Source organism: Saccopteryx leptura, chromosome X, assembly GCF_036850995.1.
Source record: "Saccopteryx leptura isolate mSacLep1 chromosome X, mSacLep1_pri_phased_curated, whole genome shotgun sequence".
NCBI classification, from domain to species: Eukaryota; Metazoa; Chordata; class Mammalia; order Chiroptera; family Emballonuridae; genus Saccopteryx; species Saccopteryx leptura.
Genome location: NC_089516.1, coordinates 136,382,156 through 136,408,712, shown reverse-complemented (window position 1 = coordinate 136,408,712; position 26,557 = coordinate 136,382,156). Strand labels below are relative to the sequence as shown.

The 26,557-nt window shown below is 37.6% G+C and overlaps 1 protein-coding gene across 1 annotated transcript in view; it reads left to right on the top strand.

Moving 5' to 3' along the window:
- The window catches only part of MCF2 (MCF.2 cell line derived transforming sequence), a 143,245-nt gene that overhangs the window by 106,703 nt on the left and 9,985 nt on the right, over positions 1 to 26,557 (top strand). Inside the window, 8 exon segments of the mRNA XM_066357891.1 lie at positions 5,878 to 6,099; positions 12,633 to 12,725; positions 14,388 to 14,466; positions 15,013 to 15,079; positions 19,622 to 19,731; positions 22,066 to 22,160; positions 26,450 to 26,478; positions 26,480 to 26,557. Of these exon segments, the coding sequence (XP_066213988.1) occupies positions 5,878 to 6,099; positions 12,633 to 12,725; positions 14,388 to 14,466; positions 15,013 to 15,079; positions 19,622 to 19,731; positions 22,066 to 22,160; positions 26,450 to 26,478; positions 26,480 to 26,557 (773 nt within the window).

The following is a 26,557-nucleotide window of genomic DNA, read 5'->3' as shown; positions in this document are numbered from 1 at the left end:
TGTTGCATCCAGAGCCATTCTAGTGCCTGAGGCAGAGGCCACAGAGCCATCCCCAGCACCCGGGCCATCTTTGCTCCAATGGAGCCTCAGCTGTGGGAGGGGAAGAGAGAGACAGAGAGGAAGGAGAAGGGGAGGGGTGGAGAAGCAGATAGGCACCTCTCCTCTGTGCCCTGGCCGGGAAACGAACTCGGGACTCCTGCATGCCAGGCCGATGCTCTACCGCTGAGCCAACCAGCCAGGGCTTGTTTGTTCTCTTAACAGGTAATTGTCTTGGTTTGCTGATATCAGCAGGAGGCTTATTTGAAACTGTATCCAGGAAAGCGGTGGTTGTGACCTGAAGCTCTGAAGTCCTCTTCTGCCAGTTAATCTCTCTGGGGCGGGTTGCTTTTTCAGCTTCAGTAGGGGGAAGTGTATCTCAGATCTCCATAGAGACCTGAGTTACTGCCCCTCCTCACCACTTCTTGTTTTCAGCTGTTTCTTGTTGCGCTGATTGGAGCAAGAGAGATATCTGTATCTCTGAGACCTGGAAGTACTTTTGTATTTTGCTTTGTGGAAGGATCAGCCCCTCCCCCAATTATGGCCATCTCCAGCACTGAATGAGTCAGCTTTTCATGTTATGACCTATATTCCTCTCCCCCTCATCATCTGTCTCTCTCTCCTTTCTTTTTGGAAAACAAGTAGGCCCTTTCAACGTACCTCATTCCCTGATCAACAGGCAACGAGGCTGTGAGCAGTATTTACTGCTCTTTTCCTTGGAGTGAGAGCCCAGCCTCACCCCCCCTTCTGTTCCTGTAAGCAGAGGAGATTCAGGCGCTCTCTACCAGGTTTGTTGTGGCTTCTTTGCTCCTTGATTTTCGAAAGCTGTTCTTGTAGTCCAGATCTGTTTTTTCATGCTCATTGTTCATAAATTAGTTTATAATCCAGTTCAGTGGTGTGAGCTGGGAGTCTGTGTATGTGCCTACTCTGCTGCCATCTTCAGATCTCCCTGAATTTCCCTCTTATTACTGTTTTTTCTGCATCCCAGAGATTCTGATATGTCGTATTGTCATTTTCATTTGTCAGTATATATCTTTTGATCTCTGCACTTATTTCTTCTTTGACCATTCATTTTTAAGAAATATGTTGTTTAGTTTCCACATTTTTGTGGGTTTTTCTCCCTCTTTTTTGCAGTTGAATTCTAGTTTGAAGGCTTTATGATCAGAAAATATGCTTGGTACAATTTCAATTTTTCTGAATTTGCTGATGTTATTTTTGTGCCCAACATATGGTCAATTCTTGAGTATGTTCCATGTACACTAGAGAAAAATGTATACTGTGTCACTTTGGGATGAAGTGTCCTATAGATGTGTATCATATCCAGGTGCTCTAGTGTTTCGTTTAAGGCCAATATATCTTTATTGATTCTCTGTTTGGATGACCGATCTAGAGTTGTCAGTGGTGTATTGAGGTCTCCAAGTATGATTGTATTTTTTGTCAGTTTTTGTTTTTAGGTCAATAAGTAACTGTCTTATATATTTTGGTGCTCCTTGGTTTGATGCATATATATTAAGGATTCTTATGTCTTCTTGATTCAGTGTCCCCTTAGCCATTATGAAATGGCCATTTTTGTCTCTGAGTACTTTTTCTGTCTTGTAGTCAGCATTATTAGATATGAGTATTGTTACACCTGTTTTTTTTTGGATGTTATTTGCTTGGAGTATTGTTTTCCAGCCTTTCACTTTGAATTTGTTTTTATCCTTGTTGCTTAGATGTGTGTCTTGTAGACAGCATACAGTTAGATTTTCTTTTTTAATACATTCTGCTACTCTGTGTCTTTTTATTGGTGAATTTAATCCATTTACATTTAGTGTAATTATTGACACTTGTGGGTTTTCTATTGCCATTTTATAAATTGCCTCCTGTTAGTTTTGTATCTTGTTTGAGTCTTCTTTTTTTTCTATCACTTGTTTTTGTTTGTTTGTATTCCATACTTCTTTCCTCTGTTGCTACTTTTTTTAAGTCATGTGCTTCTCTGGTGGTTTTTTCAAGAGTGGTTAGCTTTAAGTAATGAAAAGGTTACCTACTATATTTATTGTAGTACCCTATCTTATGAGTGTTTCTGCATTTCATTGTCCTTTGCTATTGTTAATCTCCATCCTCTCTTCCTTTTTTTTTGCTTCTGTTGTCACAGTTTAAATTTGGTTTTATTGTGTTCTTGGTGGAGTTTTTACTTGTGGTTTTTTTTTTTTGTTGTTGTTCTTTGAATCTGGGTGAAAAACCCCCTTTAGTATTTCCTGCAGTGGGGGTTTTTCTGATGTTAAATTTCCTCATCTTTTCTATATTTGTGAATGTTTTTATTTCTCATTCATATTTAAAGGTTAGCTTTGATGGGTAGAGTATTCTTGGCTGAAAGTTCCTCCCTTTCAGGGCTTTAAATATTGGGGTCCACTCTCTTCTATCTTGTAGAGTTCCTGCTGAGAAATGTGATGATAATCTAATATGCCTTCCATTATATATTGCATTCTTCTTTTCCCTGGCTGCCTTGAGAATTTTTTCTTTGTCATCAGTTAGTGCCAATTTTATTATGATGTGCCTTGGAGTAGGATTGTTGGGGTTAAGATAACTTGGTGTTCTGTTTGCTTCTTGAATTTGAGGCTTTAATTATTTCCAAAGGCTTGAGAAGTTCTCATCTATTATTTGTTTGAATACATTCTCCATTACATTTTCTTTCTCTTCTCCCTCTGATATTCCTATTATACTTATGTTATTCTTCTTGATGGAGTCAGAAAATTCCTGTAGGGCTTTTTAATTTTTTTTAATTTTTTGAGTCTCTCTCTTCTTCTCTCTGTTGTGCCTCAAGTACCTTGTCTTCTCTGTCACTAATCCTACCTTCTATCTGGCCTGTTCTATTTAGTTAAGCTTGTTACCTCATTTTTCAGTTCATGGATTGAGTTTTACATCTCTGTTTGATTTGTTTTTATAGTTTCAATTTCCTTGATAATATATTCTTTGTGTTCATTGAGTTGTTTTCTGAGCTCCCTAAATTGCCTTTTTGTGTTTTCTTTTATATATCTGAATATTTTTAGGATTTCTATTTTAAATTTTCTGTCATTTAGCTCCAAGGTTTCCAATATATTAAATATTTTCTCCATAGATTTTTCCACATCTATCTATGCTACTTCTCTATCTTTTGTATCCATGATATTTGATTTCCTTTTTCTTAATGGCATATGAGGGTGGTCCTGTTGATAGCACTAAAGAGAATTAATAAAGAATAAAAAGTAAAAAAAAAGTAAAAAAATGAGAAAAAAATTTGGAACAAAACACACAAAAAACCCAATAATAATTTATTATCCCCCCCCCTTTTCTTTCTTTCCTTCCCCTCCTCTCACTTCCTCCTTAGGAAAATATTGTGATGAACTATGAATTATATTATGCTAAATGTAACAAAAACTTCCTATAACGAAGGGCCTGAGTTGGGGGGAGGTTGTCAAGGGGCATAAAAGGAAGTAGTGACTCACAAAATGCAAAAAGGGCAAAAATTTGGGTCAAGTATAAAATGATTTGCTTGTAAGTGATGGTCGACTAAGATATAATGAGAGGGATAAGAGGGAAACAGGAGAAAGGAAAAAAAAACTATTGTATTAAGTGGAGCAAAAGCTAAATAGAATGGAGATCCTGGGTTGGGAGGAATGCTAATGAGTTAAAAAGCAAAGTAAAAAGCACCCAAAATGCCACACAAAAAAACTTGAGTCCCAGATTAAATAATTTTTTCATGTTTGAGTATTAAATGAGAGGAAAAGTAAAAGGAGAAAAAGGAAACTAATAGAGAGGGAGAAATAAGAAAAAGGGGAAAAGGAAAAGAAGAAAAAAGAAAAAAAAACAAAAAATAGAGTTAAGGGTTTTGGAATGTAACCCTCATGGAGAATAAGGAAGAAGAAAATAAATAAAATGTAACACTTATGGGTAGTGTAGTTCAAAAAGAGAAAAGAATAAGATGGGTAGAGAATAAAAGGACCAACGTGGAGGAAATAGAAATAATAATAATAAAGGCAAGAAGATGAAAGAAACAAAAAAAATAGTGGAACAGGTTTTAAAATCTGTGGATTTTTCTTGATTTTGAGAGGTTAACTTCCTTTTTCTTTCCTGTCCCTCTTCCTGGTCGGTGACTCTGTACCCCAGGCTCTGCCCCTTTGGCATGCTTAGGTAGAGATTTGCAGTTGATGAAACTCTACGGCAATGTCATATATTTGGCTTCAGTCTCGTCGGTAGTCAAGGCTTGTTAGCGTTTGCAGGCTCCGACAATGAGAGAGTCCGTTTTCCCGGAGCCCCTCTCCTAGTCTCTCCTTCCTGAATTAGCAGCCTGATGATCCACCTATGAGGCTGCCACTGCCTCTGCCTGGGGCGTAAGAGGCTCAAAGAGCTGGCAAATACCCACTCTATCCCAACTCAACGCAGGGCTCTGGGTAAGGCTCTGGCAGTCAGAGAGACCAGCGTAATCAGGCGGGGCTGGAAGCCAATTGCTCTCAAGGTGACTTTCTATGAGCCTCCAGGCCTATTCAGCATGCCTAGCACTCTGTGGGACCACTCTCCCAGGCTTTCCGCACTTTGTAACCTGTTTTGGCTTGGAGAAGATGCCCTAGTCACTGCCTGCAGTACAGGATGTCTTAACATCTGCCAAGTCCCTCTTTTTAGCGTTTTTCCCTGAGTATGAAAGCTCTGCCAATCAGAAGTTGCCCCCACCCCTTTAGCAAGAGATACTAAAAAATATCATGCCTCTTGTCTTAGATCACTGAACTTAGAGAGACCTTGTCAATTAGAGCCACATAGGTCAGTTGGGAGGTGAGCAGACTGTGGGTTAAGCTAATTTCAGCGATTAGAACCACAGATCTGCTCCAGAAAGGACTGCAAGCTGCTCGTGTGCCCCTCCCCAGACGTTTGATTGTTAGCTTGAATGGCTGGGTGAGGCACCCCGCCCACCTAGAGAAGGTCGGGCATAGGGAAGTTCGCTTTGGTGCACTCCCTGTGTGCCGCTGGTAGCTGCTACTCCCGGTGTGTGGACGTTTGCTCAGGGCGCATGCGTGTTTGCTCGCAGTGCACAGGCATTTGCTCGCCTGGGCTGATTCACCACAGGAACACTCTTTTCTCAGCTTGAACGAATGTTCGTGCCGCAGCCTAGCTTCCTCCACACCCTTAACACCCCCCCCAACTCTCAGTTCCAAGTGAAAGCAGCCTTTGCTCAGGTTAGTGAGGAAGGCAGAGTATTCCTTTGTCTGACTTATTGCCTTCAAGGTTGAGTATATATTTATTCAATTTTTCGCTCGATTCTACCTTTGCTTTCAGTGTGTGGAACTTCCATATGCTCGAAGGATAGATTTTTCTGTCTCTGGTTGATGAACTTGTTGAAATTTTTGGGAGATTTGTCGGTTGCGCTCCTCATGGCACCATTGCTCTAGAAAAAAATTTTAATTCATGTTTGGTTCTTCTAAGGAGACATATTGCCCAAGAGTTCTTTCTTGTCCTATTCCAGGATAGATATGCAAGAAAAAAGATCAAATCTTTAGAGTTAGCTCCAGCCAGTGGGGCAACTTGGACTGGTAGATGTCCTTTGCCAATCATGATTGAGGAAGAGATGGGGACAGTTACCCTATCTGAACTACCTCCACTGTAGGCATAAAGTTAGGGTAAAGGAAGCTTCTTAGATTTCTAGCTGCACAGTAATTTTGTAATTTATTGACATATGACATGTTTTAAAGTAAAAAGTTATGATACAATTTTAAAAACTTCATCAGTTATGCTTCAGAGTTTTAGTAGTTCAAGCTAAACACTATAATGTTGATACCAGAAATCTGAATGTAGCTCTGCCTTGTGCTAATGAGTTTTGATTTTCTATTCTAGGGAAACTTAAATGAGCTGGGCAAGATGATAATACATGGTGCATTCAGTGTTTGGACTGGACACAAGAAAGGTGCTACAAAAATGAAGGATTTTGCTAGATTCAAACCAATGCAGCGGCACCTTTTCTTGTATGAAAAAGCCATTGTTTTTTGTAAAAGGCGTGTTGAAGGTGGAGAAGGCTCTGGTAGATACCCGTCATACAGTTTTAAGCATTCTTTAAAAGTAAGACAATTTGATTGCTTAATGTAATATTCTTTTACATATGTATTCAAGTGTGTGTACCTTTTCAGTTCAAATGAGTGGGTTTTATACTTTTAAGACACACCCCTCTTTTAAAACAAAGTCTCTTTAATTGAGGTATAATTTACATGTAACATTATATTAGTTTCACATGTACAACAATTTGATATTTTTGTGTTTTGTGAAATGATCACCACAATAAGTCTAGTTAACACCTATCATCACATGAGAACTTTTAATTAATATCTACTCTGTTAGTAACTTTACAATAATTACTAATGCAGTATTTTTAACTATAGTCACCATGCTGTACATTATATCTGAAGGACTTTTTATTTTATAACTGGAATGTTTTTCCCCTCTGACCCTCTTTACCTATTTTGCCTTCTTCAACCTATGAAATCTTAATTGGAAGTCTTATATAGTAAGGCAGATAAAGCAGAATGGCTCTACTTGAAATGAGTGAGGGAGGGCAAACCTTTGGCTCCATTCTTTGCTCTCTCACTTCAAAGTTAGGGAGTCCTGATAGGGGCTCCCTGGTGTTCTGAAGAGCATAATTTGAAATAATGAGAAGTGATCCAGGCTCCCCCATGAGCACTTAACCAGTAGTACTGGGTGGAGTTCTTGGTCTTGGTAGCATGGAGTTTTTATAACATAAGAGACAAGAAGGAAAGAGTTTCTTCTTTTTCCTCAGTGTAATTACAAATAGATATGTGCTACCTTGACCCAGTGATTAAGGTCCTTAAAGTATTTTCTTTATATGCCAAGGTTGTGGATTCAATCCCTGGTTGGGCCACATACAAGAATCAACCAATGAATTCATAACTAAGTGGAACAATAAATCAATCTCTCTCTCTCTCTCTCTCTCTCTCTTTCCTCCTCTCACCACTTCTCTCCCCCCCTCTCTCCCTCTCTCCATCCCCTGCTCTCCACATCTCTCCCCATACCTTCCTCTTTCTAAAATCCATTAAAAAATAAAAACGGATATGTGCTTAGCATATCCCCATCTTTCTTTTGGTATTCCTTCCTACATTCCCTAACATCTCCCTTTCTGGATATTCAAGGCTACCTACAATTGAATCCTGTCTACACCTGTCTTGTCTTACCTATTATTGTTACTTTCTTCTCTCTTATAACCCAAACTATAATTCTGTTACTTTGGTATGAAAAGAGAGGTATATTATTTGAGGACTTCACAGGCAATACAATGATACCCTCCAACTGGTTCTGATGTTTGACAACACGTGCTTCCAATTTGCACGAGTCTGTAATTGGTGAATTTGATTTTTTTAATTTTGACAAAGTGAGAGGCAGAGAGAGGGACAGACAGACAAGAAGGGAGAGAGATGAGAAGCATCAATTCTTCATTGCAGTTCCTCAGTTGTCCATTGATTGCTTTCTCATACGTGCCTTGATTAAGAGGCTACAGCAGAGCAAGGACCTGTTGATCAAGCCAGCAACCTTGGACTCAAGTCAACAACCTTGGGCTTCAAGGCAGCGACCTTTGAGCTCAAGCCAGTGACCATGGGGTCATGTCTATGATCCCACGCTCAAGCCAGTGACCCCTCACTCAAGCTGGATGAGCTCAAGCTGGTGACTCTGGGTTTCCAAACTAGGTCCTTTGCTTCCTAATACCATGCTTTGTTCACTGCACCACCACCTGGTCAGGCAAATTTGATATTTTATATCCAATAAATTTTATCTTTTAAGTTTTAAATTATAAAAGTAATATTGTATTGTTAAAGAAGAAATTTGAAAAATAGAGACAATTATTATCCTTGATTCTATGACCACTATAATTTTAGTCATTTTTCACGAACATATTATTTTATAATTGTATGCATTTGAGAATTGATGAATTTTTTTCTACAGAGACAGAGGGAGGGACAGAGAGGAACAGAAAGACAGGAAGGGAGAAAGATGAGAAGCGTCAATTTTTTCTTGCAGCACCTTAATTGTTCACTGATTGCTTTCTCATATGTGACTTGACTGGGGGGCTACAGCAGAGCGAGTGACTCCTTGCTCAAGCCAGCAACCTTGGGCCCAAGCTGGTGAACCTTACTCAAACCAGATGTATCCACGCTCAAGCTGGCAACCCTTGGGGTCTTGAACCTGGGTCCTCCATGTCCCAGTCTGACGCTCTATGCACTGCGCCATCCCCGGTCATGTGAGAATTAATGAAATTTTTTATCAGCAGTAATAAAGAAGATAGGAAATGTGCCCTGACATAAGCTTTAGGTATTTCTGTTAGAAGGCCTCTTGATAAGCTGGTCTTGCATTGACTCTTCCCAGAAGATCACCAGTTCCATGCTATTTCTAACACATTTCCTGACAAGAGTTAGTTCTCCAACTTCTTACTGTCAACTTTTCCTGCTTCACTTCTGAACCCACAGCAGTGTCACAACTTCTTTAAAACTCTCACTGTTTTTATAACAAATGCCACTTGCTCCTTTGATATTATTAACCCACCTATAAGCACCCCAAATCTCCAAGGGTCTTTTATGTCTCTAATAAACATTGGTTGAGAACCAAGAATTTGCAAGTGATCTTGGACAGCGTTCACATCCTTGTTGTCTGTACACCTTTTTTCTTGGGAAGTACTTTACTTTCATAAGTGTGCTTGCCCCAGATCCATTTGTCCATGTTTTACTTGTGGAATGAACTAGCTAATACCCTAATATAGTGTGTTTGGTTTGTATGGATTTTTTCATATTACCTTTCATTTGTCACAATGATAGACCTACCAACAGAATATTTCTAGAGTACATTATAGTAAGGAGGGAACTGATGTGAGGTGATAAGTCATGATAATTCAAACTATAATGGTCACCATGGAAACAAGATGGTATATATGCAAAAAAACATTTCAATGGAAAGTAGACAGATGGGCTTATTGACTTAGATACAGGAAATAAACACTTGTTATTTGAAGGGGGAAAACTGAGTCTGATTTTTCTTTGATGCCCAATAATTCCTAGTGTTTTTCTCTGTGTGTGTGTGTGTATGTGTGTGTGTGTGACAGAGAGAGAGACAGAGAAAGGGACAGATAGGGACAGACAGACAGGAAGGGAGAAAGATGAGACGTATCAATTTGTTGTGGCTCATTCATTGTTCATTGACTGCTTTCTCATATGTGCCTTGACTGGTGGGCTACAACAGAGTGAGTGACCCCTTGCTCAAGCCAGCGACCTTGGGGTCAAGCCAGTGACCTTGGACTTCAAGCCTGTGACCTTTGGGCTCAAGCCAGTGACCATGGGGTCGTGTCTATGATCCCACACTCAAGCTGGGACCTTGTGCTTAGGCTGATAAGCCCACGTTCAAGCCATATGAGCCCGCACTCAAGCTGGTGACCTGGGGTTTTGAACCCGGGTCCTCTGTGTCCCAGTATGATGCTGCTCTATCCACTGTGCCACTGCCTGGTCAGACATTCCTAGTATTTATAATAAATGAGATTATTCAGTGATACCTGCAATGATTTAAACCAGGTTTACTAGGCAAATGGTCATACCTCTGACAGAGAAATATAGAAGTTAGGCTATCTCTTAAGACTCACTGTTCTTACTTCCTCTTCCTTATCTATCATGATATTCTAGAATTAAATAATTGCTAGCATTGCTAATCATTGTGTTAGGTAATAATTTGGGTTACTGTTTTCAAAGTCTGCCCCTTGCTAGAAAGGATCAAGGCAGATGCTCTCTATAGCAAAGTAACTTTTCTTTCACTGTCAGTGTACAATTGCCTTAATATCCTTAATATCAAGCTGCATTTCCATGGCCTGACCATGTACTTTTTAATGATTGTGTGCTGTTTTAAGGTGGACTTTCTATTCAAAGGAAGGTCCCTAAGGTTAATCCCTAAGGTTCCTAAAGTTAATCAGATGGAGAAATTTGAAGTTTTCAGAGACTTCAGAATATGCCTTTATTATTATCATCTATATTTTTAATTTAACAAACATAGTGCTTACTGTGTACTAGGAACTGTTCTGAGTGTTTATAAACGTTGTTAGCTCATTTGACCCACATAACAATTTCATATAGGTAGGAACTATTAGTATCCTATTATTCCTATTTTGAGAATGGGAAAACTAAGTTCTAGAGAGGAAAGTATGTTGCCCAAGAGCATATAGTTCTTAAGTAGTACAATACAGTTTCAGACCCAGGCCAGTGGCTCCAGTTTCCATGGTCTCAAGCACTACACCTTGCTGGAAAACCTGCTTTTCTTCATTCTGTCATTCCTTTTTTATCTGCATTCTCCACACTTACATCTTATCTACCACTGTAACAACCATTCTACTTTATTTGATAAATATTATTCATTTTGTATGTTCTTGATAAATACATACTAATGTTCTGTGCACAGATAGTTTTAATCTAAAATATTGATTGCATTTCATTATAATTTTCATTTTCCTTTTTTGACTCAGAAATTGTTTTCAAGGTACAGCTAAGTTACTGGTTTATACCCAGTATCTTGTTTTCAGTGCTTCATAGCATTTAAGTCAAGCTGTGTTTTTGTTAATATGATTCAAGATCCAGTCACTAATATTACTAACCAAAAAAAAAAAAAAAATCAAACAAAAAACCTGAACTCTATCCCAGAGACTTAAATAAAAGTCTTAAGATTGGTAGTTATCATTTATAAATCTTAGAATTTTTGACCCACTAGGTGACATTTTACAAAGTAGTTGACACCTTCACACTTCCCTCATGACAGAAAATTAAGTTAAAATTTGGGACTCTGCCTGATCTGTGGTGGCGCAGTGGATAAAGTGTTGACCTGGAATGCTGAGGTTGCCACTTTGCAACCCTGGACTTGCCTGGTCAAGGCACATACAAAAAGCAACTACAAGTTGATGCTTCTCACTGCCCCCCACTTTCTCTCTCTCTCTTTCTCTCTCCTCTCTCTAAAAATCAATAAATAAAAATACTAAAAAGAAATTTGGGGTCCTGAATACTTGACATAGTGAGACAAAAGTGCTTTATAATAAAGAAAATATATTCATAGCTTTAAGGATTCATCAGTGAAAATATAATGAATGCGTCAGAAACCACAGGTTGTAACTGTAAAATCAGCCTTATTTTATTATATATTGTTTATCATAGGGTATATTATATAACTATACTCATATAGTTAGACCTGTAATTGTGCCTATAGGTTTTAAAACTGAGTAAGTGTTCATGATACAGTTAAAATGTATTGAGTAAAAATCTTTCAATAAAACCTTTATATTTTGTTATTTGAAAAAATATATACAACCCACAAATTACAAATGGATTGTATACCAGTGAATTATTTGAAAGTGAATTGTTTGAAACTGAGAAAAATATTGTCTGATAAATATAATGGTTAGATTTCCAGGGTAACTTTAAAAAGCTCATTTAATCAAGTAGTGGAGATGCAGTTCCAACCTGAGCCTCTTGGACTCCAAAGCCTCATGATTTCCAACTTAATATGGTATTGAAACAAATCATGTATTGAAACAAAATCAATTTAAATCAATAATGAACATAAGATTATAATTTATCTTAAATTCTGATGTTTCAGCAAAAGTATATCAGAGTGGTTGGGTAGGAATTAAAAATATTTTTTGGATATTCTGAAGATAACTTCTGAGTATGTTCAGGGTAGATATCATAGGCTTTTTCATTTATATATCACATTTCATTTGTAAGTATAGTTTCTTTTCCTTGGTATGGGCTTCTCACTAGCACTACTTTTAATGCTTATCTGCCCTGATTAAGGTCATTTAGGGTGCTCATATATGGAACAGAAAGTGAGATATTCCTTTAGATAATTAGGAATTAAAAAAAGAGAAGGTGGAAGGGGACTAAAGGAGGATGTGTGTACAAAGGAGTAAAATTGGTCAAAATGGAATTATGCATGATATTAGCAGAACAGAATTAATTAAAATGGAAGAGGTTGTGCTTTGCACAATCATAGGGAGAAAGAATATAGTGATAAGGAAGGGATATTGATTAAAAACGTTTCACTGGTTGCAAAAAGACATTATCCTCCCATGACAGATTACTTGTTTTCTAGAGAGGCTGAGAGATTGGTGGAAATAGAAAAGGTCCTTGTGTACCTGGATGGTATTTCCCTGCCCCATAAATCCGACGTTTGTAACTTATAAGGTTTCTACAGAGAGAAGTAATAATTTGTAAGGCTAACCTATCTTGCAAATAATTATTAAAAATAACTAATTTGGATGACATTTTACAGTGATGTCTAATTATTTTACAGTAATTTATTTGACACAATAACTTGTTTTTATAGTATATATTCAATTTATAACAGAGTTCAATCTTATACTATTTGGATGTTTAGATTTATAAGCTTTGTTTCAATTCCTAGATCAGAGTGTGTAATCTGTACTGTAGGTTCATAGTTCAGTAAAAACATTTGAATACTAAGGTCTATGATTGAAATATTATTTCATTTAAAATATGATAGGGTAGGTTTAATATAATTTTATATTTAAAATATAATGTTCATGAAAATTTTGACATCTGTTACAGATGGATGAAGTTGGAATTACTGAATATGTAAAAGGAGATAATCGCAAATTTGAAATCTGCTATGCTGGGAAGGAAGAAGTTTATATTGTCCAGGTTGGTTATTTAAAAATTATTCTAGAAATAATTTTGGTTACATTTAAAACTTATCATTCCATTCATGTATGTCACTTAGGTAAATATTATTTATTATTATTTTTGTGATATAAACAGTATTTTCAGTAACTTTTTTAAATTGAAATATGCCTATGGTGCTTTCTAGAGCTTTAAGGTATTCACAACTTCACTATGAGATTTATGAACTATAGCTGATAGCCAAGAACTTGGCAGGTGCTTCTCTGTCCCTATCAAGTTTCTAGAGTTAAAAGTTAATAACATTTCTGATTTTCTCTTGTGCTTGGCATTCAGAGAGTATGTAATTACAAGACATGGCAATGTAATGATTTAGACTTGATATGTTGTTTCTAAAGACTAAGGTTAAAGCCTTGGCCAGATGTGCTGCAAGGTCCAACCTGTTTGAGGGAAGGAGTGAAGGGAGAGGATGTTGTCATTTCAATAAGTATTTGTATCATGACTTGTGACAGGTGAATGTACTGTTATCTGTTGAAAGTGCCCAGTGATTTTCTTTGTTTTAATAACAAAGAAAACAAGGTGATTATAATGCATAAAAACATGTTTTTTTTTCAGTTTGATTTTGATATAAAGGCTTCTTGCTATCTTTTACCAAATTTATCTTGTAAGTAATGAAAGGATATTTAAGGAAGCTTGCAATGCCTTTGTCAGTTATCAGGATTACTCTGCAATAGAATTGTCTCTTCAGACACAGTAGAAATAATTTAATTTTACCAAAATTAAACATAAAAACATTTTTTTCTTTTAGTGGGAAAGAGAGAGAGACAGAGAGAGATAAGATGGAGAGAGATAAGAAGCATTAACTAATAGTTGTGTCACTTTAGTTTTTAATCGATTGCTTCTCATACATGCCTTGACCGGGGCACTCCAGCTGAGCCAGTGATTCCTTGCTCAAGCTAGCAACCTTGAGCTTTAAGCCTCCAACCTTCTTCTCAAGCTGGAGACCTCAGGGTTTCGAGCCTGGTTTCTCAGTGTCCCAAGTTTACGCTATATCCACTGTGGCACCACTTGGTCAGGCAAAATCATTTATGTTTTTAAAATAACCCTTCTACAAAGAAAAAGAAGTGAGACTATATTTCACACTTTCTGTGAGCATTATTATTATTATTATTATTATTTATTATTTTCTTTGTGACAGAGACAGACATACAGAAAACGAGAGAGATGAGAAGCATCAATTCTTCATTGTGGCACCTTAGTTCATTAATTGCTTTCCCATATATGACTTGACCAGAGAAGCTGCAGCAGATCAGATGACCCCTTGCTCAAGCTAGCGACCTTGGGTCCAAGCTGTTGAGCCTTGTTCAAGCCAGATGAGCCTGTGCTCAAGCTGGCGACCTTGAGGTCTCAAATTGGGTCCTTCGTCTCCCAGTCTGACACTCTATCCACTGCATCACCACCTGGCCAGGCTAATGGCAATTTCAAAATGGTTTTGACTATTCCTTCATCTAATTTGATAGCTACTTATTTGATTCTTAGAAGTTTGAAGAATCAAAACGTTGGATTTTTAATATGATGGTTCAGGATTTATGTTCAGCTTCATGTTTGATACATTTAATTACATTGGTTTTGTTATAAAGCATCTTTATTTTTTAAGGACACATCTTTCATTTAAAAAATCTTTAGGCTTTGAATACAGATGTGAAAATGATATGGTTAAAAGAAATAAGAAGTATTTTGTTGAAGCAACAAGAACTTATGACAGGTAAATTTAAGCATACATTTTTCAGAATAAGAAGTACTATAATAGTTCATTGACTCAAATTTTCTGATAATTTTTACAGAAAATGGAGCTGATACTTACTTTGTACTATTTACAATGAAAAGGTTTGTTAACGTAATTAGTAGAAGATCAAGACTCATGGCATTGTTTAAACTATTTTGAAGAATAAACTTTACATTAGTAAATGAACTCCAGTGCTTGAGAAGCAGTTGTGAAATAATATATCAAATAGACTGTTTTAATTCTGAGTCTTTGTGTAGTACCTCGCTTAACCAGTGCTTGGTAAAATTGGGGTGGGAATAGTTCTAGTAATATACACTTGAATGTCTTGAGTGAAATATTATATTGTTGAGTCATTTTCCATATTCCAAGTTCAGACTGACTTCCCCTTCTAGTAAGTTCAAGTCTGTGAAGGTTAACTTCTAATGGAATGGGGTGTGTGTGTGCATTTGAAAGTCATTGGTCTTTAAGGAAGGAAGAAGTGTAGCTTGTGAATGAAACCTATATTAACTTTCTTTTATTCCATAGTTAAACAACAACAACAATGTAAGCAGTTAACTGAACAGGAACAGGTTTCGTCTCAGTGGAATAATGAGTAAGTGGTTATTCTTTAGATCCATTACTCCTGCAATCTCCTCTTTGTTCTCTGTAACATTAAACAGTATAATTAAGCACCTCAAACAAAGAGTACCTGGCCCTTTAGCAATAACTCATCAATATCCATAAACATATCATTTTCTCAGTTCTATCCTTATACATAGAGACTGATAGGCCTTAATAGGTAAATAATTATTTCCTTTAACATTAAAAATAATATGATTGTTTGGGCTACACATGATTTCAAATGCTTTGTTCTCAGTATATTGGGGGGGGTGGAGTTAGTATGTCATCTTACCATAAAAGTGGGTGAACTCATGAATTTATCTTCAAAGTATTTTTGTTCACTTTTGATCTGACTAGAGAAAAAGAGTTATAAAAATGATAAGGGACTGGGAACATCTAGTGGCCCATATCTTTGTGGTCTCTTGATGGAAATCACTTGCTGGTGACTTGGTCTCTCTATGTAGTTAAAGATGAGGTATAGATGTTTGTAAGGAACTGTAGCTAGACACAATTATCAAGTATTTGAGGAAGTAGTAGTCCATAAAGTTAGCACTGATGATCCCTGGTTTAGAGATGTGGCCCTTATATTCTGCCTCTACATATAGTTTCCATAGAACATTTGCAGATATGCAGAATGATTCACCATTCTTCTGTCAAAGCCTTGGTGTAAAAGTTCACCATGCATCCTCTGCCTGATAGAGGGATCATTGAATGACTTTATTAAAAACATTTTTCGAGAGTAATGGCTCATGAGAGATACCTTTGATCACTCCCCTTGAAATTTCAACAAAATGAAGAGCTATAATGTAGCAAAAGAACTCCAGCTAGGCAAAAGGACCCCAGCTGGTGTCAGAGCTTGCCTGAAAAGGTCCATGAGTAGAATCGACTACAGTTGTTTTTTGTTTGACTTTCTAACATTACCACACTCAAATGCCATCAAGGCAGAAGAAAAAAACATCATGGCTACTGAAGAAGAAGATTCAGTGTAGAAAGAACAGGAAAATTCTCTAAAAAACAATCTAAATCAAATGTAAACCTTGGAGTTAAACAGTAGAGAATTCAAAATTGAAGTTCTGAAAATACTCCATGAGATGTGAGAAAACATTGATAGGCAATTTAATGATCTCAAAAATAAAATTAATGAACAAAACAAGTACTTCAAGGAGATTAAAACTTTAAAAACACAGATGAAGAAATCAATAGATGAATTGAAAAATGAACTAGCAAGTTTAGCTAATAAAACAGGGCAGATAGAAGAGAGAATCAGTGACATTGAAGACAGGCCATGCGAGATACTACAACAAGAAGAGAGAGACTCACTAATTTAAAAAAATAGAGCTCTACAAAAATTATCTGACCCCATCAGAAAGAATAATATAAGAATAATGGGTATATCAGAAGAAGAAGAAAGGGAGAAGGGAATAGAGAGCCTAGTCAAATAGTAATTGGTGAGAAAATCCCAAGCCAATGGCAAGAGTTAGGTCCTTGAATCCAAAAAAGAAACAAAATGCCTAGTTACCTTAACCTAAAACAAATTACCTGTTTGGGCACATGGTATTAAAATTGTCAAAAATCAATGACAAAGAAAGAATAGTCAGACTTCACTGAAAAACTATACTGCTTACAAAAATTAGTGGATATTTTATTGCTTCATACTTATTTTTGAAATATCCCCTAATTTTTGTGAGAAGTATATTAGAAACAATAAAGAAATACAGTAAAGTCACGGGATACAAAATCAATATACAAAAGTTTACTGCTTTCCTGTATGCCAATAACAAAACATGAGAAAATGAACTGAAAAATAAACAAAACCTTTTAAAATTGCAACAAAAATTAAATACTTATGAATAAACTTAACAAAGGATGTGAAAGACCTAAATACTGAAAGCTATAACATATTATTGAAATAAATTGAAAAAGACACAATGGAATGAAAAAATATTTTATGTCCATGTATTGGAAGACTCAACATAGTTATAATGACCGTATTACCCAAAGTAATATACAAATTTAATGCAACCTCCATTAAAATACCAATCTCATTTTTAAAAGAAAAAACACAAAATTTACTAGATTTTTATGGAACCATAAAAGACCTCGAGTAGCCAAAGAAATGCTGAGAACAAAACAATGAAGCCAGAAGTATCATACTACCTGACTTCAAATTATACTACAGAGCCATGATAACCAAAATCGCATGGCACTGACAGAAAAACAGACATACAGATCATGCAATAGAGTGGAGAGTCCAGAAATAAACCCGCATATATATATGGGCAAATCATCTTCGACATGGGAGACAAAAACACACAATGGAGAGAAGAAAACCTCTTCAATAAACAGTTCTGGGAAAATTGGAGCACCACATGCAAAAGAATGAAACTTGACTACACCTTGTCCCATGGATCAAAGCCCTAGACATAAGATCTGAAACAGTAAATTACATAGAAGGAAACATAGGTACTAAACTTTGAACCTTGGCCATAGAGAACTTTTTATGATTTTGACCCCAAAGGCAAAGGAAAGAAAGACAACAATAAAAGAATGGGACTATATCAAACCAAAAACTTTGCACAGTAGAAGAATCCAACAATAAAACAAAAAGCCAAACAAATGTGAGATGATATCTAAAAACAACAGTTTCAATAAGATGTTAATCCATAAAGAACTCACAAAGTTCAGCATCAAATAAGCAAATAATCCAATTTAAAAAAGGGGAAAGGACCTGAATTAACACTTCTCCCAAGAAGACATACAAATGGCCAACAGCTATACAGATAGATGCTCATCTTCTTTAGTTATTAGAGAAATGCAAATCAAAACTACAATGAGATACCACCTCACACTTGTTAGATTTGCTGTTATCAACAAGACAGGTAATAACAAGTGTTGGAGAGGCTGTGGAGCAAAAGGAACCCTTATCCACTGTTGGTGAAAATGTAAAGTAGTACAACTGTTATGGAAGAAATTATGGTGCTTCCTCAAAAAATTAAAAATAGAACTACCATATGACCCAGCAGTCCCTCTACTGGGTATACACCCTCCAAACTCAAAAACATTGATATATAAAAACACCTGCACCCCTATGTTCATCTCAGCATTATTTACAGTGGCCAAGACATGGAAACAACCAAAGTGCCCTTTGATAGAGGATTGGATAAAGAAGATGTGGTACATATATACTATGGAATACTACTCAGCCATAAGAAATGGTAACATATTTTCATATATGACAACATGGATGGACATTGTATTAAATAAAACAAATCAGAAAAATACTAAGAAGTATAGGTGAGATATATAAAAAGGGGACTCATGGACATAGATAAAAGTGAAGTAGTTACCAGGGTGAAGGAGTAAAAAGGGACAGATATATGGTGAGTGAAAGTGATTTGTTTTTGGGTGATGGCCACACAACACAATCAACTGTTAAAATGCTATAGAGATGTTTACCTGAAACCTATGTACCCATATTGATTTATGTCACCCATTAAATTTAATATTCTAAAAAAATCCCACTTTCTGTTGCACATCATCATTCAAAGGTAGCTAAATTTAGGTGGAAAATGTGTTGGTTCTACTGAGGCTTTAAGGGAACCATTTAAAAGTCACAGTAGAAGTCCTTATTCTTACAGTATTCAATCTTTTGTTGTATATTACAAAAGTAAAGTCTTTAGATTTCATGTAGTAATTGACTTCATAGAAGCTGATATAACTCAAGTATTTTTTTACATTTTTTTCATTCACTTTCGATAGAGGAGAGAGAGAGGGAGGGAGGGTGAGAAAAAGAGAAGGGGGAGGAGCAGGAAGTATCAACTCCCATATGTGCCTTGATCAGGCAAGTGCAGGGTTTTGTACCTGCGACCTCAGCGTTCCAGGTCAACACTTTATCCATTGTGCCACCACAGGTCAGGCTCACCTCAAGAGTATTAATGAGATTACATCATCATTTACATATATCTTATTAAAGTCATTAAGGTTAAAAGTTCATAGAACAATATTGATTTTATTTGTTTCCTTATTTTCAGCATTGTTGTTATAATTGACAGTTAAATTTGTACATATTTATGAATACAACTTGAGAATTTAAAATACTTATACATTGTGAAATATTCACAAGAGTTAATTAACATATCTGTTATCTCCCATATTATCCTGTGTGTGTGTGTGTGTGTGTGTGTAAGTGTATGTGTTGAGAACATTTAAGATCTACCTCTTAGCAAATTTCAAATATACAGTATACTATGCTATGGGGATTCTAAACAGTATACCTTACTTCGGTCAAGAAGGGAGTAATTTTTTCCTTACATATTAAAGAACGACCTTGATGGTTTAGATCCTAGGATTTAAGGTTTTGTATATTACAAAGTATTACCATACAGACTTAAATAAAGGGGCATTTGCTCTATTTGAATGTATTCTCAGAGTATGTCCTTGACATATGATTTCAGTAGAAGAAATACCATTTAAAAATTTTTATTACTCTTAGGCTGTACAAAAGATCACTCATTTTTACCTATTTATTTTTCAGAAGGCAACAGAGGACTTTTATAGGCACCAAAGAGACTGGGTCAGACCACAGCAGCACTGTGGTGGGGGTCAGTGAGGCAATCACAGCAGTACAGGCAGAAGCAAATACAGGTATGTGTCATGGTCATCTAAAAGTAAGATTCATGTTTGTGCAAATTATTTTTTCCCACTGTTAATTTGGGAAATCTATCCATCTATTATCTTCATATAAAGAAAACAAAATTAATCCATTTTTATAAGCCTCATTTGTCTTGCATATGCAAAATGCTGGTGGGCACTGCAGAATAGTGGTTATCAAAGTGCAGTCCCTGAACCAGTAGCATTAGTACCACCTGGGAATTTGTAAGGAAGGTGAATTCTTAGGCTTCACCCTGGACCTTCTGAGTCAGAAACTGGAGTGAGATGCAGCCATTGGTGATTTAATAAGTTCTCCATGTGAAACTTTCTGATGTATTTTCAAGTCTCAGAACCCTTGCTACACAGGGTACAAGATGAATAATATACATACTAGCTTAAAGGAATATACCCTTTACTCACCATAGGTGTAATGATAAAAAAGTCATTTACGGTTGGAATAGTTTTTAATGTTCCATTTAAACTGATTTTGAAAAATTTACTTAATTGATCAAATATAACATCTGTCTGCCAGGAATTATGCAAAGCCCTGGCATGCAGTCTAATTAATATACACTCAGTTGTCAATCCCAGAAAGATAGGAAGATAGAAAGATAATTCTACAAGCAATTAAAATTAAATGTGATAAATATATATATATTTTTTGCATTTTTTCTGAAGCTGGAAACAGGGAGAGATAGTCAGACAGACTCCCGCATGCGCCCGACCGGGATCCACCCGGCACGCCCACCATGGGGCGACGCTCTGCCCACCAGGGGGCGATGCTCTGCCCATCCTGGGCGTCGCCATGTTGCGACCAGAGCCACTCTAGCGCCTGGGGCGGAGGCCACAGAGCCATCCCCAGCGCCCGGGCCATCTTTGCTCCAATGGAGCCTTGGCTGCGGGAGGGGAAGAGAGAGACAGAGAGGAAGGCGCGGCGGAGGGGTGGAGAAGCAAATGGGTGCTTCTCCTGTGTGCCCTGGCCGGGAATCGAACCCGGGTCCTCTGCACGCTAGGCCGACGCTCTACCGCTGAGCCAACCGGCCAGGGCCCGTGATAAATATTTTAACAGTGAAGTATAAGGTACTATAGAAACATCCAGCAAGGTCACCTAAATGATTCTTGGATCAACAACATGGACTTCCCAGGAGAAATACTTAACAGAGTGCCTCATATACAGTACTTAAATATGATAGTTCTTAATCTGGAAGCATTCTCTACTACTTGAGGAAAAACAAGTAACAATAATGTTGCTCAAATTTCAGTTACCCACTTTTTGTTTTGTGACAGAGAGAAAGAGACAGAGAGAGGGACAGATAAGGATGACAGAAAGGAAGGGAAAGAGATGAGAAGCATCAATTCTTTATTGTGGCTCCTTAGTTGTTCATTGATTGCTTTCTCATATATGCCTTGACTGGAGGTCTGCAGAACAGCGAGTGACCCCTTGCTCAAGCCAGCGACCATGGGATCATATCTATGATCCCATGTTCAAGCTAGCAACCTTGGGCTCAAACTGGTGAGCCTTGCTCAAACCAGATGAGCCCAAGTTCAAGCTGATGACCTTAGGGTTTCAAACCTGGGTTCACCACATCCCAACCCAGTGCTCTATCCACTACACCACCACCTGGTCAGGTTTAGTTATCCATTTAAAGGTCACTTCTATCAGGTCTTCTGTACTGTGGCTCCCAGAGCAGTCAAGAGGTAACCTAGTACCAATGCTTACATTTGACAGTAGTGGAAATCAAGTCAGAGAAAGTTGGCATGCAAGGTTACATGAATAGTTTAGTGTTTAGTATGGCCAAGCTGAGATTCTGTTAATTATCTGCCTACATTTGATTGCTTAATTAATATAGGTTCAATATATTTTATTAATGAAACATCTCTTACATGTAAAGCTCTTATCAGACATGCAATGTATAACACATGGTCTCTGCCTAGTAAGACCAATAACACAGGTCAAAAATAATATTATTTGGTAGAATGTTATAGGTGCTACTTAAATGCACTGATAAAAATGCTATAAAAATTTTGGAAGGGATTATGTTCTTTAGGAGTAAATATTCTCAGGAATGTTATTTAACTTATTTTTTATAAGTCTCCCACCAACCGCAACTAAAAATCATCCTAATAGTAAACAAAGTATATGACATTCTAGGCCTTTTCTGAAATATCAGCAATTTTAAAACAGTACAATTTAATTCGAGGTTTTATTATGGGGAGATACTATTTCTTAGACCACTGTGAACTTGATTATTACAGTAAGTTTTACTTTTCTTCTTGCAGTGGACCATCATTATTAAGTAACTGCCCCTTTCCATGTTTTTCTTACAGTTTGGACTGCGGAAACCTCTGAAGGGCCTAAGGCATGGTCAGACAATGATTTCTACTCTTCTTATGTTGACAATGAAGACAAAATACCCCTAGTGGTTAGTAATGAGATATTAAAATAAATATATAGGCCCTGGCCGGTTAGCTCAGCGGTAGAGTGTCGGCCTGGCATGTGGAGGACCCGGGTTCGATTACCGGCCAGGGCACATAAGAGAAGCGCCCATTTGCTTCTCCACCCCCACCCCCTCCTTCCTCTATGTCTCTCTCTTCCCCTCCCACAGCCAAGGCTCCATTGGAGCAAAGATGGCCCGGGTGCAGGGGATGGCTCCTTGGCCTCTGCCCCAGGCGCTAGAGTGGCTCTGGTCGCGGCAGAGCGACGCCCCGGAGGGGCAGAGCATCGCCCCCTGGTGGGCAGAGCGTCACCCCTGGTGGGCGTACCAGGTGGATCCCGCACCCGGTCGGGCGCATGCGGGAGTCTGTCTGACTGTCTCTCCCCGTTTCCAGCTTCAGAAAAAAAATAAATAAAAAAATAAAAGTAAATAAATATATAACTTGAGGCAATTTTACTGATGAAGTAAAGTGTATAGGAGCAATCCTTTGTCAATATCCTTGAGGTCATTCAGTATATTCCATGGCCAAAAGATTTGAAACAATTATGAACATTCAGTAAGTACTTCTACTGAGGTTGATGAGGTGAATAGGCAATTGTTCCAAGTCTATACATTGACTAGTTTTATCTTCCATTAAAGCTTCACCACTGTGTTTTCTTTTTTTTTTTTTCCCTGAAGTTGGAAACGGGGAGGCAGTCAGACAGACTCCCGCATGCACCTGACCGGGATCCATCCAGCACGCCCACCAGGGGGCGATGCTCTGCCCATCTTGGGGCGTCGCTCTGCCGCAATCAGAGCCATTCTAGCGCCTGAAGCGGAGGCCGCAGAGCCTTCTTCAGTGCCCGGGCAAACTGCTCCAATGGAGCCTTGGCTGCGGGAGGGGAAGAGAGAGACAGAGAGGAAGGAGAGGGGGAGGGGTGGAGAAGCAGATGGGCGCTTCTCTTGTGTGCCCTGGCCAGGAATCGAACCTGGGACTCCTGCACGCCAGGCCGATGCTCTACCACTGAGCCAACCGGCCAGGGCCACCACTGTGTTTTCAATCGAAGCATGTGAGAGAATGTCAAAGAACCAAGGGGGAACAAAAACACTTTCAAAATCAGTTTAGATTCCAGATTGGAAAATATGGGAAATTAATGTTAAACATTAAAAACTCTTTAATAACATTTAGAATATATTTTAGTGGGCTGTCAAAAAATGTGCTAATGATGCCAAATTTCAGCCTATCAGAACAAGGAATCACTTTATCAATCTAAAGGAGGTTGCTTTAGGGTAAAAGTAAGTGTTTCATAGAAGTAGTATGCAAAGTTGTTAGAGTCCTAGCGAATTATTAGAGGGGAGTTAGGGCTATTTATGGTATGTCTTAAATTTTCTGAAGTCAACAGCTTAGAGCATGGGAATGATGCTTTATAGTAGACTGCCACTTATTACCCTACAGAGCAACAAAATGAATTTCGCAGTTTTAATATTGGGGTAAGGGAATGATGGCATGGATAGACACTAAGCTGCAGAACATCAACCTGAATGCTTTCTTTTAAAAAGTAACAAAATATTCTTTATATTAATAGTACAATGACCATAAACATAGCTGTATAGAAGTTTACAGTTTACAAGATGATTTCCCATTTAATATTCATTGTATTACTGAGAAGAAGAGTAGGATATTATTTCCAGTGGACAGAAGAGGAAACTGAGGATCAGTGCTGTTAAGAGATTTGTCTGGAGTTAATTCCTAGACCAGCAGCTTGCAAATTTTTTTAAAAAATTTAATTTTTTAAGGTGATACTGGTTAACAAAACTACATAGGTTTCAGGTCCCCAATTCTACAACATATCTCTGTAAACCAGATCGTGTGTTCACTCCCCACACCAAGTGAAATCTTCGTCCATCACCATTTATGCCCTCACACCCTCCTCTACCTTCCCCATTCCTGGCAATCACCACACTATTGTCTTTGTCTATAAGTTGTTTTTATTTTTTTATTTTTTATTTTTGTCCTTTTTTACTTTATCCCTCTACCTCCCTCTCCTAGCCCCTCTCCATAGCTGTCAGTGCAGCAGTGCTGAAACATTTTAATACAGGAACCCTTTACATTTTTAAAAGTTATTGAGAATCCCAAAGAACTCTTTTTTACATCTATTGATAGTTACCGTATTATAAATTAAAATGGAGAAATATAAAGTTATTCATAATTTTAAATCATTAATAAACCCATTTTAAGTTCATATGTTTTTATTAAAATTTACATTTTCAAAACACAACATTTAGTGAGAAGAGTGACATTTTAAATATTTTCTGCAAGTCTTTTTAAAACTGTTTTTGCATTCAGTCTGTTGTGCTATCACCTGTCAGGTAGCCTCTAGAAAACTCCACTGTATACTTGTGAAAGGATAGAAGTTGAAAGGCAAATAATGTCTTCACATAGCTTTGATCTTTCAGCCCCTTTGGAAGGGTGTTGGGAACCTTCAAAGGTCTGTCCCTTAAACTTTGATAACTACTGGTTTAAACTAATAATAAAAATAACTTTTATTTCCTTAATTAATGCTGTCTGAGGATGGTAGTTATTCAGGTGTGAGTGAGAAGTCAGGAAAAGCCAGTTGGGGGTTTAAATGTTTGCTGAAGATGCTCAATGAGAGGATTGTCAAGAACTGACAAAATCTTCAGGAAGCGTTTTCCTAGCTATGGTGTCAGAAAATGAAGCAAATATGCAAAACTTACTACTGCTTTAATCATAAGGGTTGAGAATGTAGAAAAACCTATTAGCTCTGTTCTCTTCTTCCAAAAATTCCCTGAGGTCTGCTACTGAGTAAGACAAAAAGTATACAATTAAATGCATACAAAATATAAAGACCTCCCGCCAAAAAAAAGCAAAAGAGGTTGCAATGAGCTGTCCTTTTTGTCTCACCTTATCAAATCAAAAAAGTCAGAAATAATTGATGCTGCTTCTCTTGTAGAGTCTGGTCAGAGATGGCTTTTATTTTCATGCTGCTATGTTAAAGGGCAGGTAGCTCTTTCCTGTCTACTTCTCAGCCCATTTAATAATAGTACTGCTCAAAAGACATTCAGCCCAAGAGATGTGGATATTGTTTTTCGTGCATTTCCTTTGTGCAAAGAATCAACGTCAAATAATTATTTCTTTAGTTTCATTAAAAATTTAATTATAATACTCTTACTTTCTGAAATTATTACTAAATGTATGAGACTGTGCTGAAAACATCTCTAAATACTTTTGTGCATGAAATTTATTATTTCTTCTCCATCTATTTTGTAATCAAATGCAATCAGTGTACCTTGGATTATTTAGCTTATTAATGAATCAAGTTTAAAATATTGCTGAAAAAAGATTAAGGCTAAGTAAAGCACATTTAATCTGCTTTTATTGAACCCAGAGCTTTTGTGTCCATTATTTTTGCCTGAACTAAACAGTGTAAAGCTCAGGAATCCTTTTGGGGGCATTAGTAAATCTTTGTTCAGGGACATTGCCTTTGTTCAGGGACGTGTGACCAGATAAATCTTTTTATGAGAGTAGATTACAAATAACAGTTTTTTTTTATTTATTTTATTTTATTTTATTTTATTTTATTTTCTGAAGCTGGAAACGGGGAGAGACAGTCAGACAGACTCCCGCATGCGCCCGACCAGGATCCACCCGGCACACCCACCAGGGGCGACGCTCTGCCCACCAGGGGGCAATGCTCTGCCCCTCCGGGGCGTCGCTCTGTCACGACCAGAGCCACTCTAGCGCCTGGGGCAGAGGCCAAGGAGCCATCCCCAGCGCCCGGGCCATCCTTGCTCCAATGGAGCCTCGCTGAGGGAGGGGAAGAGAGAGACAGAGAGGAAGGACGGGGTTGGAGAAGCAAATGGGCGCTTCTCCTATGTGCCCTGGCTGGGAATCGAACCCCGGGTCCCCCGCACGCCAGGCCGACGCTCTACCGCTGAGCCAACCGGCCAGGGCCTTTTAAATTTATTTTCATGTTGATTTTTTCCCTGGATATATGCTTATGATTCATGTAACTATTAGCTATGCTCTGTTATTTTCTGTGTAGTTCATGGTGTAATTCTCTTTTTGCAAATAAAATGGCGTTTTTCAGGTTAAATAAACATATGTTCTGCTCCCCCCCCATCACAAACTGCTTTATGTTTGTTTGTTCCTGCAAAGCTGCTGTGGCTACCACATTTGCCCTTGAAGTAACACCTGAATTCTTTGTTATAGAGCTTGCAGTTGTGCAAGTAGATTTGCAATCTGGTTTATAATATAACTTTTCAAAACAACCTTACAGTTGCCAGGCAAATATAAAGCCCTAGCAAATTTCGAGAGGCTCAGAAGACCTCCTGTTTAGAAATGGAGATGTCATTCAGTTTCTCCATAAGGATGTTAAGGGTCAATG